Source organism: Oncorhynchus nerka, linkage group LG13, assembly GCF_034236695.1.
Source record: "Oncorhynchus nerka isolate Pitt River linkage group LG13, Oner_Uvic_2.0, whole genome shotgun sequence".
Classification (NCBI taxonomy): Eukaryota; Metazoa; Chordata; class Actinopteri; order Salmoniformes; family Salmonidae; genus Oncorhynchus; species Oncorhynchus nerka.
In genome coordinates this window covers 20894621-20908046 of record NC_088408.1, presented here as the reverse complement: position 1 = coordinate 20908046, position 13426 = coordinate 20894621, and the positions used below count along the sequence as shown (strand labels likewise).

General features: G+C 42.9%; 1 protein-coding gene across 1 annotated transcript in view; it reads right to left on the bottom strand.

Annotated features, from left to right (window-relative positions):
• LOC115140383 (MAM domain-containing glycosylphosphatidylinositol anchor protein 2-like) overlaps positions 1-13426 on the bottom strand; it is a 436092-nt gene that overhangs the window by 244461 nt on the left and 178205 nt on the right. The window contains exon 2 of the mRNA XM_065026245.1: positions 10440-10579. Within this exon, the coding sequence (XP_064882317.1) occupies positions 10440-10579 (140 nt within the window). The remainder of the gene's footprint in view (positions 1-10439; positions 10580-13426) is intronic.

Here is a 13426-nt window from a genome sequence, read left to right as displayed (position 1 = left end):
CAGTCTCCATCAGTGGGGGGGTCTGAGGGGGATGTGGGTCATTTAAAGAGTGTTGCATGTTTATAGACCTGAAAATAATGAAATGCTGGTAAAATTGGTAACAATGGCCCTGTTTAGGTCACAGTTGGCTTGCTCACTTTGTGCGGCGCTGGTGCTATAACTGTCTCTCACACGTCTCAGTCAGGGTACTACCAAGGGAGCTGCTTGTTCTTACTTAGGGAGAAGGACAAGCCCACTGGGCACACACATGTTGAATCAATGTTGTTTCCACATCATTTCAATAAAATTACGTTTATTTGTGACATTTATTTGTGCCCAGCATGTCGTGTAATGGGGATGTCTTTAGGTGTATGCAAATGATAAAATAGTACAGGGATTGTGACATGACTTTATAGAGATTAACTTCACAATGACAATGACTCCAATGTCATGTGAGGTCAAAATGGATCAGTGGCTTGGTGGATATTGGTAGCCAAAGTTGTGGGTTCAACTCCACATATACATTTATATTGTATGTGTGTTAACTAAGTTGCTTTTTATAACACTGCCAACTTTAAGAAGAATATAAGAATACTTTCCTTTCAGATAGCAGACATTCTTTGTTTTGTTTTCAATCACACCCATGCACCATTGGTCATTTCAAAAATGTCATGACAAGTGTTCCCCTTCCTCCTAATCAAAACTGTATATTTCTTCTCTTTCTTTTCTATATACTATAACCTTGCTCCTCTCTTGGGGAGGAAAGAGTTAAGTCAAATTAGCATGCAGTAGAACAAACAAACTTTGAAAAGAGGAAAACAAGGAGGAAAAAACATGCAGAGGCTAAGACTATGAACTCGCTTGTAAGATTTAATTCTAATGAAAAGATGAAGGGTTATTATTCACTTACATTCTATACTTGATAAGAGCGGACACACCTTATGTTTTCCCAACAGCCTCAGGACTAGCACACCAGTACCAACTACCCCCAAATAACCCCCTCTTCTTCCTATCTACTCTTTAGTCCCTACAACCCCCCTAACCCTTCGTACCCCCTCTACCACCCCAGAACCACCTGAGACCCAGGCTGCTCCATCTCTAAGCCCAGAGTGACAGCCCTGTTCCTCCCCTGCCATGGGATCTGACTGGGGCTCATAATGACTCACTTTCAAAGGAAATCCTGACTCTCCTGCTATTGCCATGTAGCCCTTTGATGTCTCTCTCTCTCTCTCCCCATCTTTCTCTCTCTCCCTCTCTGTCGTTATCCTTCTCTATCGCTCTCCCTCCTTCTCTCTCTCTCTCTCACTTTTATCACACATTTTAATTAACAGGATAGAGGATAGAAGTCAAGACAGGGGAAATAACAAGTTGTCACTACGCATGAGAGCAGAAGATGAATCGCGAGTCGGAGTGTTTCACTAATTTAAGTGGCCCTCACCTTTTCAATGGGAATTAAAAAATCAATAGCCTTCTCTGCATCTGAATCAACAGGACAGGATGTGTACAAATGAATGCTAAATATATCGATCAAAGGGGAATTAAATATGAATGAATGTAAATGGCGGACAATCCCGTCCCTAGATTTCGCTGAGTCCCATTTAATTTGTCTAATCGAGCAAATTGGATACAATGTTGGACACATGTACTACTTACCAGAAAAAGCTAATACATTATTGTCAAGTCTTAGCCGCACCGTTGCAGAGCTGACAGGATGTTCTGTTTTACATGAGAGAATAATGTTTGTTCTACATAAATTTATGTCCGAATGTTCCGTAATATAATATCATCTGAACTATCCCCGTGAAGACTCATCGTGGGTGGGAATAAGCATTTGATTGAAACTGTCAAGAACCAATCAAAAGTACTTTGCCCTGGGGGCTCAACACTTTAATTGGTTGGAATCCCAGAGCTTAATTAAACGCAGAGCATGGATGAAAAGATCCTTGTTAAGATGCTGAGGACCCACTCTGCTCCCTCCTCCTGCATTCACAACACACATCAACATGTTTCCTGTCTTTATTTATTAATTTATTTACTTGCCTTGTGATGTTGACTAGGCAGATGTGGTTTCTGTTTTGTCTTCACAATTCTCATTAGATCTGCCAGCTTTTAATTATGAATATGCAGGTGCACAGTACAATACGGAGCAGCAATAATTGGGGGATTACATTTATAAGCCGGTTCAGTGGGGAGACGCGTGGAGTGAGAGCTCTGTGGTGCTGATACAGAATCTAAAGCCCAGACCTAGCTAAGCATATGTAAGGGATAATCAAAGAGGGGGCTATGAGCTCTATGGAAAATAATGAACGATGTGGAAGGTGTGTTCCACAATCAGCTACCGGAGTGAAACTGACCTTCCACGGAGTTGCATTATTTTCCAGAGAACGCATGGAGCCCCGAGCTGATTATCCATTTACTACCATGGCTATAATTTAACACTACTGAAGTAGCTAGCACGTTTACTTGATACTGTAGCTACAGTAGTTGCTGTTGTAACCAAACAAACAGACTTGCTAGTTTAGCTAGACAAACCATCAAGCCTAGATGCTATTATGAAAATTGAAATCAACAATACCAATACTGTTTTCAAATAGACTTTTGTTTTCAAAAGCAGTTCAAACAAAACGCGTGAAAATAAACTATAGCCATTGAATTCTACCGTGCAAATATACTGTGTGTTATTAGGAAATAATGCATGCTCTGGAATGCCCTTTAAGCCAATCAGAAAGGAGTATTCAACAATCACATGGCATAAATAATATTATAAACTGGGTGGTTTGAACCCTGAATGCTGATTGGCTGACAGCCATGGTTTATCAGACCGTACACCACGGGTATGACGAAACATTTATTTTTACAGCTCTAATTACTTTGGTAACCAGTTTAAAATAGCAATAAGGAACCTCAGGGGTTTGTGATATATGGCCAATATGCCATGGCTAAGGGCTGTATCCAGCACAGGCCTTAGCCGTGGTATATTGGCCATAAAACATACCCCCTCTGGCCTTATTGCTTTATTATTCAATGATACCATACAGCAGTATCTATTGCTAGACTAGAGATAAGCCCCTAGCTATAGTTAGTCAGTGGTTGCACATCTAACTAGCTGGAATGAAGCTGGAATGAAGCTGTGCTGGATAGAACAGTAGAAATGTTTATATTTCTGTTTATGGTTTACAGCAGGTCTCCAGATACCCAGAACTGCCTGACCAGCCTGATAGGTCCAGCTTACATCTGTGCAAATCTGTGTGTGTCCAGCAATGGATTGAAACATCCAACTGTGCCTCAAGTGTTGTGCTGAAGGTTCACCACATACCCAAAGTCTTGTGGGTTCCTGTCCTGAAACAACCCTTGGCTTAGATCCTACCCTCTATACACTTTTTGATATCTGAGAGGATTGGCGTTATTGTTTCTGTTTCTTGTCATGGTTTGCACAGAAGGACAAGTTGACCAATAGAATTGATCAACTTTTGTACTATGGGGGATGGTAGATTGACATAGGCTAGTGTTTTTGCTGATTGTTAGGTCCACTAAATGTGGACAGTTCTAACATCTTCAATATGCACCTTAGAATTTGGCAAGAGGGATGCACGCAGTTGCATCGTGTCTGTCTTCATTCACTTGTAGCCTACTTCTTAGCTGAAATGTCTGTGAGAAGGACCCAATCACGTGACAGGAATTGGCTAATAAGAATGTAGATATCTGATAGAGCCATGTGAGTGAGAGGTGCTTCACAGCATGGCAGCCGGGAGAAGGGAATTATAATTATTATATTCAGCCCAAGGGCACAACGGCCACTTTGGCCGCAATAGGCATGGATTTTTTTTAGTTGCATTGCGGCCACACAAGGGGGATGTTGCCGGAAAATTAGAGGCCTGGTGAGAACATTATCAAGTACTTGTCAAATTGTGAATGAAAGACTGATGAAGTGTGTGCAGCTTGCACATGAAACAAAACAAAGCTCATGCCTTTCATGGGACTCTGATTATTTGAAAAAAGTTGCATCATGCAGCCCTAGAATGTACAAAAAATCCAAACATATAGCCCAATGCTTGTATCACAACTAAAGTTGCATAAAAAATCTAAATGAAGCTTATGGGAGGACCAGTTTCTTTGTTAATCCCTCAACGCAGAATAGCCTCATGTTTGCACTTCCTTTGAAATTTTTGGGAAAAAATATCCTTTCTATTTTATTAAGCTTTGATCAATTGTATTCTTAATACTATAAAACAAATCTTGTCTACTAAATTAACTAGTGTAGCCCACAGCCATATGACTAACATAAGGACAACTAAGAGTATATGCTATTCTGTTCTTCTTAAAACTACATTTTCTTCATATCATGTTTCTTTAGACCTGTGATGGTGTAGGCTATATTACATGGATTTATTAGACTTTTTAAAATGTAGATGTTCCAATGTTCTGCATCAGTGGCTTGTGGGCTATGTGTGGAATCCAGGATAAGCTAAACGTCCTTATGTTAATTAACGGTCAATTACCGTGAGACCGGCAGTTATATGCTTGACAATCACCGGCTGACATTTCATGACCGCCACAGCCCTACCCTAACCATCGATTTTTGAATTTTTGATGCTACCTGACTGTCTAGCTTTCCTTTTGGTGATTATTAGCAAGTTGACACAGTCAAGAAACTCTATGAATGTAGGTCCATTATCATGTGTGTACAGTTTAAATTTGGCTTTAGTTATTTGAAAGTATATTGAATTGGTCAATATTTCAATATACTCAAACCCCCTGGCGTGCCGGATTGGACCCCCTGGCGGGCCGGATTGGACCCCCTGGCGTGCCGGATTGGACCCCCTGGCGGGCCGGATTGGACCCCCTGGCGGGCCGGATTGGACCCCCTGGCGTGCCGGATTGGACCCCCTGGCGGTCCGGATTGGACCCCCTGGCGGGCCGGATTGGACCCCCTGGCGTGCCAGATTGGACCCCCTGGCGGGCCGGATTGGACCCCCTGGCGTGCCAGATTGGACCCCCTGGCGGGCCGGATTGGACCCCCTGGCGGGCCGGATTGGACCCCCTGGCGTGCCGGATTGGACCCCCTGGCGGGCCGGATTGGACCCCCTGGCGTGCCGGATTGGACCCCCTGGCGGGCCGGATTGGACCCCCTGGCGGGCCGGATTGGACCCCCTGGCGGGCCGGATTGGACCCCCTGGCGTGCCAGGTGAGGGGGTCTTATGTTTGACGTCCCTGGGCTAGACTCTGGAGGGTTGGGGCTAGGGGTTGTTTCTGGACAGGCCATGGGTATTATGGTAGCTCACTCACTCACTCACTCACTCACTCACTCACTCACTCACTCACTCACTCACTCACTCACTCACTCACTCACTCACTCACTCACTCACTCACTCACTCACTCTTGTACTGTCTAAAAATGTTAATAGCTGTCAAACACTTGCTTCCTCTGTCCTCTCAATTGCATTTCCTTTATTTGTCTCCTCTACCCCATTGGTCTGATCCAATGGGATTTGAGAAAGAGGCGAGAATATGAGGATTCAAGGAATTGAATTTGAGATTCTCCCCTAGTTTCCTCCATTCCTCACCTTCCTCTCAAAGCACATTGGGGTAGAGGAGTGAAGGCTTCTTCCCTCGGGATCCAATGTACTTTCAAAAGAGAGGCAAGGAATGGAGGAAATAAAGACAGAGGAAGCAAGTATTTGACAGCTAGTTGTTTATCTATTCCATTCTTCAGGAATGTTTAGCATGGCTATAAATGATATAAAAGTTGACTAAAGCACAAACAGACCTGAATACTAGGCATAACAAAGAAATATGCGGTGTCCAATTTTCATGTGACATTTTCAATGACATGTAAATGTTTTGTTGTTGCTAGGTGGAGTTATGGTGTCGTTGTGCCTATTTAACTACACATGTGAAGTTGCAAACAAATCATATTCTAATGTACAATGCATTCGGAAAGTATTCAGATCCCTTGACTTTTTTCACAATTTTCATAAATCTACAAACAATACCCCATTACAACAGAGTGAAAACATGTTTTGTGTAATTTAGCTAGGTATTCAGACTCCTTGTTACGAGACTTGAAATTGATCTCTGGTGCATCCTGTTTCCATTGATCATCCTTGAGATGTTTTTACAATTTGATTGGAGTCCACCTGTGGTAAATTCAATTGATTGTACATGATTTGGAAAGGCACATACCTGTCTATACAGTGCCTTGCAAAAGTATTCACCCCCCTTGGCGTTTTTCCTATTTTGTTGCATTACAACACCAGGAAGAACACTGAGCTCTCCAAACAGCTCAGGGACAAAGGTGTGGAGAAGTACTGATCAGGGTTGGGTTGTAAAAAATATCTGAACCTTTGAACATCCCACGGAGCACAATTAAATACATTATTAAAAATTGGAAAGAATATGGCACCACAATTAATCAGAAAGGCAAAAAAGAGACTAAAGATAACCCTAAATGAGCTGCAAAGCTCCAAGGCGGGGATTGGAATATCTGTCCATAGGACCACTTTAAGCCGTACACTCCACAGAGTTGGGTACTTATTTTTTAATTTTTAATTTTACCTTTATTTAACAAGGCAAGCCAGAAAAGAACACATTCTTATTTTCAATGATGACCTAGGAACAGCTGTCTTGTTCAGGGGCAGAAAGACAGATTTTGACCTTGTCATCTGAGGTGATTCAAACTTGCAACCTTTCGGTTACTAGTCCAACACTCTAACCACTAGGCTACCTGCCGCCCCTGCCGGGTTTACGGAAGAGTGGCCAGAAAAAAGCCATTGCTTAAAGATAAAAATAAGCAAACACATTTTGGTGTTCGCCAAAAGGCATGTGGAAGACTCCCCAAACATATGGAAGAAGGTACTCTGGTCAGAGGAGACTAAAATTGAGCTTTTTGCCATCAAGGAAAACGCTATGTCTGGCGCAAATCCAACACCTCTCATCACCCCGAGAACACCATCCCCAAGCATGGTGGTGGCAGCATCATGCTGTGGGGATGTTTTTCATCGGCAGGGACTGGGAAACTGGTCAGAATTGAAGGAATGATGGATGGCACAAAAAAGAGGGCAATTCTTGAGGGAAACCTGTTTCAGTCTTCCAGAGATTTGAGACAGGGACAGAGGTTCAACCTTCCAGCAGAACAATGACCCTAAGCATACTGCTAAAGCAACAACAAGTGGTTTAAAGGGAAATATTAAAGCCCAGACCTCAATCCAATTGAGAATCTGTGGTATGACTTAAAGATTGCTGTACACCAGGGGAACCCATCCAACCTGAAGGAGCTGGAAGAGTTGTGCCTTGAAGAATGGGCAAGAATCCCAGTATTTAGATGTATCAAGCTTATAGAGACATACCCCAAGAGATTTGCAGCTGCAATTGCTGCAAAAGGTAGCTCTACAAAGTATTAACTTTGGGGGGAAGAATAGTTATGGGCGCTCAAGTTCTGTTTTTATGTCTTATTCTTGTTTGTTTCACAATAAAAAATATTTTGCATCTTCAAAGTGGTAGGCATGTGCAAATCAAATGATACAAACCCCCCAAAAATATATTTTAATTCCAGGTTGTAAGGCAACAAAATAGGAAAAATGCCAAGGTGGGTGAATACTTTCGCAAGCAACTATATTAAGGTCCCACAGTTGACAGTGCATGTCAGAGCAAAATCCAAGCCATGAGGTTGAAGGAATTGTCCGTAGAGCTCCGAGACAGGATTGTGCCGAGGCACAGATCTGGGGAAGGGTACCAAAATATTTCTGCAGCGTTGAAAGTCCAAGAAGACAGTCGGCTCCATCATTCTTAAATGGAAAAAGTTTGGCACCACCAAGACTCTTACTAGAGCTGGCCACCTGGTCAAACGTAGCAATCAGTGGATAATGGCCTTGGTTAGGGAGGTGACCAAGAACCCGATGGTCACTCTGACCTCGCTCCAGAGTTCTTCTGTGGAGATAGGAGAACTTTCCAGAAGGATAACCATCACTGCAGCACTCCACCAATCAGGCTTTTATGGTAGAGAGGCCAGGCGGAAGTCACTCCTCAGTAAAAGGCACATCAGCCCACTTGGAGTTTTCCAAAAGGCACCTAAAGGACTCTCAGACCATGAGAAACAAGATTCTCTGGTCTGATGAAGCCAACATTGAACTCTTTGGCCTGAATGCCAAGCGTCACATCTGGAGGAAACCTGGCACAATCCCTACAGTGAAGCATGGTTGTGGCAGCATCATGCTGTGGGGATGTTTTTCAGCAGCAGGGACTGGGAGACCAGTCAGGACCAAAGGAAAGATGAACGGAGCAAAGTACAGAGAGATCCTTGATGAAAACCTGCTCCAAAGCGCTCAGGACCTCATACAGGGGCGATGGTTCACCTTCTAACAGGACAATGACCCTAATCCCACAGCTAAGACAACGCAGGAGAGGCTTTGGGACAAGTCTCTGAATGTCATTGAGTTCCCCAGGCAGAGCCCAGAGCTGAACCCGATCGAACATCTCTGGAGAAACCTGAAAATTGCTGTGCAGTGACGCTCCCCATCCAACCTGACAGAGCTTCAGAGGATCTGCATAGAAGAATAGGACAATCCCCCCAAATACAGGTGTGCTAAGCTTGCAGAGTCATACCCAAGAAGACTTGAGGCTGTAATTGCTGCCAAAGGTGTTTCAAAAAAGTACTGAGTGAAGGGGCTGAATACTTATGTAAATATAATATTTTTATTTTTTATACATTTGCACAAATTGCACTTTTTTAAAACTGTGTTTGTTATTATGGGGTATTGTGTGTAGAATAATGAGAAGAAAAAAACGAATTCATCCATTTTAGAATGAGGCTGGTAACTAGGGATGCACGGTATATCGGTAAGCATATCGTAATCGGACAATATTAGCTAAAATTGCCAACATCAGCCTGATGTCTAGTTTAACACCAATGTGCAAAACCGATGTCAAAGCTTACGTGCATACCGATATAGGTTAGATAGATGACGTAATGATGCCACGAAAAATATAGCGCTACACAGTGCAACACAGTATTCCTAACCTAGCCCACAATGTCTGCTGTGTGGAACGAGCAGTCAACAAGTCGAGCAGTCATTTGAAAGTGTAATTAATAATGGATTTCATTGCCCTTGACAATCAACCGTTCTCTGTGGTGGATTATGTTGGCTTTCGCCAACTGGTAGAGCACCGGTGCACTCTACCAAGTAGGCACCATTTTTCAGATGTTGCCCTACCGGAGTTACACAGTATTGAAACTCACATTCATGAGCTACTTGCTATGGGCGTCACTGCTATTAGCTTCACGACTGACATTTGGCACAGCGATGTCAGCCCCATGAGCATTGTGAGTCGGCGAGGATTTCACAGTGTGTCGACGAGGATTTCGTACTGAGGAAAGCCGTATTGCATGCTCAAGAATGTGCTCGTTCTCATACCGCTGCCGCCATTTCAATGCCATTTGAGAACATGTTTGAAACTTGGAAACATGAACACCCCTGGCTCCATTCAAACAACTGACTGGAGAAATAAGCTCAACTGTGTCTGCAGCAGAAGTGATACCCTGTCATGTTATTGAAACGCCTGATCAACAAAAATGCCAACACAGACCGTCGGGTTAACTTGGAGAAGTACTTTACTAGAGGCTGTGAACAAGCAATTCGGTGGCATTCTCTCTGAGCCAATACTGTGTCGCCACCATGGTCGATGCTACGTACAAGGACCGCTACTTCGATGCAGACAAGAAACAGGGTTTACGTGAAATGTTAGACACAGCTGGACAAGATGGAAACGGACACAGTGACAGTGCGCTCCGAGGAAGAGAGGCCACGGACAGACAGAGTTGAAACTTCACTGCTGAACAAATGAGCAACGAATCAGCACAGCAAGTAAGTGAAATAAATAGGTTTGATTATGTTTTACTGGTAATGGGGACATAAGTAAATGCCAACAAAATTACTTTTTGGTCAGTGTGTGTGTGTGTGTGTGTGTGTGTGTTTCAACTATATAACTGTACTAGCATGCTTAAAAGGCCGCTAAAATTAAAAATAATGGTTATCGGTATCAGTATAATTTTTGGGGCAAGGAAAATATTGGATATAAGTATCAGCCAAAAATGTAAAAAAATGTCCCTAGCTGTAATGTAACAAAATGTGGAAAAAGTCAAGAGGTCTGAATACTTTCCAAATGCACTGTACAGTATATCAAACCATTTAGAACATGTGATCCTGATTTCACAAGTTTGCCCCTTTATTTATAGAAAGACCCATTGATGCCTCTACTAATGATCGTACTATTGTGCTCAAAACATGCAATTGTAAAGTCTAAGAGGACTGGATATCTTCTGACCTGGGTATCAAAGTGTTCAGAAAGAGAGTAATTGGTGAGTACACTAAGAGTTCTGATTGGCTCAACAGAATCATTGGTGGGTGAAGTGAAACGTCAGCGTCCTGATTTGGCTAAACTGGGTGATTGGCAGGTTGACTGACCTGTGGCCGTGGGTGTCCTGTGACAAGACAGGTGAGTTCAAGGGTCTCTCCCTCCCGGATTGTGTACACCCTCTCCGCGTGGCGCTCCTCCTCAACGTTACAGGCGTGGCCCGAGTGGACGATGCGGACCGTAGGGGGCGCTGTAGAGGACAAACAGAACAGTTAGTACATCTCAATCATTACAAGAAGAAAGTCAAAGCTGCAACGTCCAAATTAATTCACACAATTCACATCGGAAATCCTATAACGTATAACTGTGAATATTTTGAGTAAAAAAACTGCATGAAGAATTGAGAGAAGAGATATTTGATTTATTTCTATGTACTTCTCCTCAGCTTTTTGGATAACATTGTACTGTGTATCTGTATCCCTTCTCTCTCTTTAATTTGGCAAACCTGGGTAAATCTGAATCGATCCAGACGCGATCTGCATGAGCTCACAGAGACAGGGTATCAGTTTTAACAGAGTCAGGAGAGTAGTGCTGAGACACACACACACACACACTAGAGTTGTGCAACTGACTAGGTATCCCCTTTTCCTAACACACACACACACACACACACACACACACACACACACACACACACACACACACACACACACTTCCCCCATTGATTTCTGCCCGTTTAATGCAATAATCACCCAAATTGGCCCTCTTATCATACACACAATGTAATATCTGTGAGATCTTTGGCCTGATTTTCACAGTTATGGGTTCTGCTTTGTTTTGAGGATGATGGTTCAAATGAACAGCACTTGCAGGTATCATGCCTATTACTGTAACCTATATTTGATAGCATTGCAGGTAGTCTGTCCTCATTAAACATCAAAACACCTAAAACAAATGTCTAAATCCAACAACCCAGGAGCACGCAGAATCACTTTTAGTGGAAACAGTCTGGAAACACGGGAGTTTCTATTTGACAAATTGAGGTATGTTTATGCCTGTTTCGTTTCGTTTGCTTCCATTTAAGATGGGTTTTTCAACAGAATCGGCACAATGAATACACCCCTGATCACCCGCAAACACAGTTCACTTTCATAGCAGCCACATACAAACAGCTTGCTGTATATGTAATTCCTTGTCGCACCTATGTATGCGCTCTCCTCCTCCTTTTCCCTTCACTTGTGGACTTCAGTGCACAACACATCAGATGTCTGTTACCAGACAAAAAAACTTTCCCAAGCCAGACCTTCATATCATGACTGCTAACCGCTACACACATTCTACATTGTTTTCATGTCATAGTCAACACATCTACTAGAACTAACACTTTAGTAAACTCGCTACAATCCTACAGTACAGTGTACAGTCAGCAGCAAGTAGTTAAGCAGTTACACTTGTGGGCCCCGGTAGCAATAAATTAATAAAACCAAAACCTTACCTTGATTTGGAAGAGCTCCAGTGTTGGATGCCAGCTAGCTAACATAGCATCCCTCTCTGTTTGAGCAGGGTGTTTTGAGTAGGCTAATTGAACTAGCTACATTCCATGCTAGCTAAGTAATACTGTATCTAGTATCTATTTCTGTCTCTCTCTCCTTAATTTTGGAAGAAATTAATTTGTTCAAAACTGTTAAATTGTCTTTCTCTCTTTTTGGGTCAACTACTCACCACAGTTTATGCACTGCAGTGCTAGCTAGCTGTAAGTTATGCTTTCAGAACTACTCATTCTCTGATACTTTGATTGGGTAGACAACATGTCAGTTCATGATGTCATAATTAAATCAAATCAAATTGTATTTGTCACATGTGCCGAATACAACTGGTGTAGACCTTACAGTGAAATGCTTACTAAAGAGCCCCTAACCAACAGTGCAGTTTAAAAAAATACAGATATGAATAAGAGATAAAAGTAACAAGTAATTAAAGAGCAGCAGTAAAAAATAACAATATATACAGGGCCGTGCCGGTACAGAGTCAATGTGAGGTGGCACCGGTTAGTTGAGGTAGTATGTACATGTAGGTAGAGTTCATTAAAAGTGGCTATGCATAGATGACAACAGAGAGTGGCAGTGGTGTGGGATGCAAATAGTCTTGGTAGCCATTTGACTAGATGTTCAGGAGTCTTATGGCTTGGGAGTAGAAGCTGTTTAGAAGCCTCTTGGATCTAGACTTGGCGCTCCGGTACTGCTTGCCATGCAGTAGCAGAGAGAACAGTCTATGATTAGGGTGGCTGGAGTCTTTGAACATTTTTAGAGCCTTCCTCTCACACGGCCTGGTATAGAGGTTGGCCCCAGTGATGTACTGGGCCGTTCGCACTACCCTCTCTAGCGCCTTGCGGTCAGAGGCTAAGCAGTTGCCATACCAGGGTTAGAGTCCCGCTCCTTGAAAGTGGCAGCTCTAGCCTTTAGTTCAGTGCGGATGCTGCCTGTAATCCATGACTTCTGGTTGGGGTATGTACATACGGTCAGATGTGCTGTACTCCTCAATGCCATTGGAGGAATCCCAGAACATATTCCAGTCTGTGCTAGCAAAACAGTCCTGGTGCTTAGCATCTGCTTCATCTGACCACTTTTTTATTGAACTAGTCACGGGTAATTCCTGCTTTCATTTTTGCTTGTAATCAGGAATCAGGAGGATGGAATTATGGTCAGATTTGCCAAATGACTGTATACGTCTATGGAAGGGGGTGAGAACCATGAGCCCTCCTTGGTTTTCTATGGAAGTCAATGTACCCAGAGGAGGACAGAAGCTAGCTGTTCTCCGGCTACCCCATGGTGCTACCCAACAGAGTGCTACTGGGGCTGTGGCAGATATTCATTGCACAACAGTGTGTTGATGACGTTATCATATCTAGTATAGTTTCATCTAAAAAATATAACATTTTTTGTTTCACTATTTTTTCTTTTTCTGAAATTCACTGAGGAGGATAGTCCTCCCCTCCTCATCTGAGGAGCCTCCACTGCTTTACAGCTAATTGTCCCTCTCTGCAGTAGATCTAACTCATCCAGTTGTAACTCTACTACTCTACAGAGCTTGCTCGTAG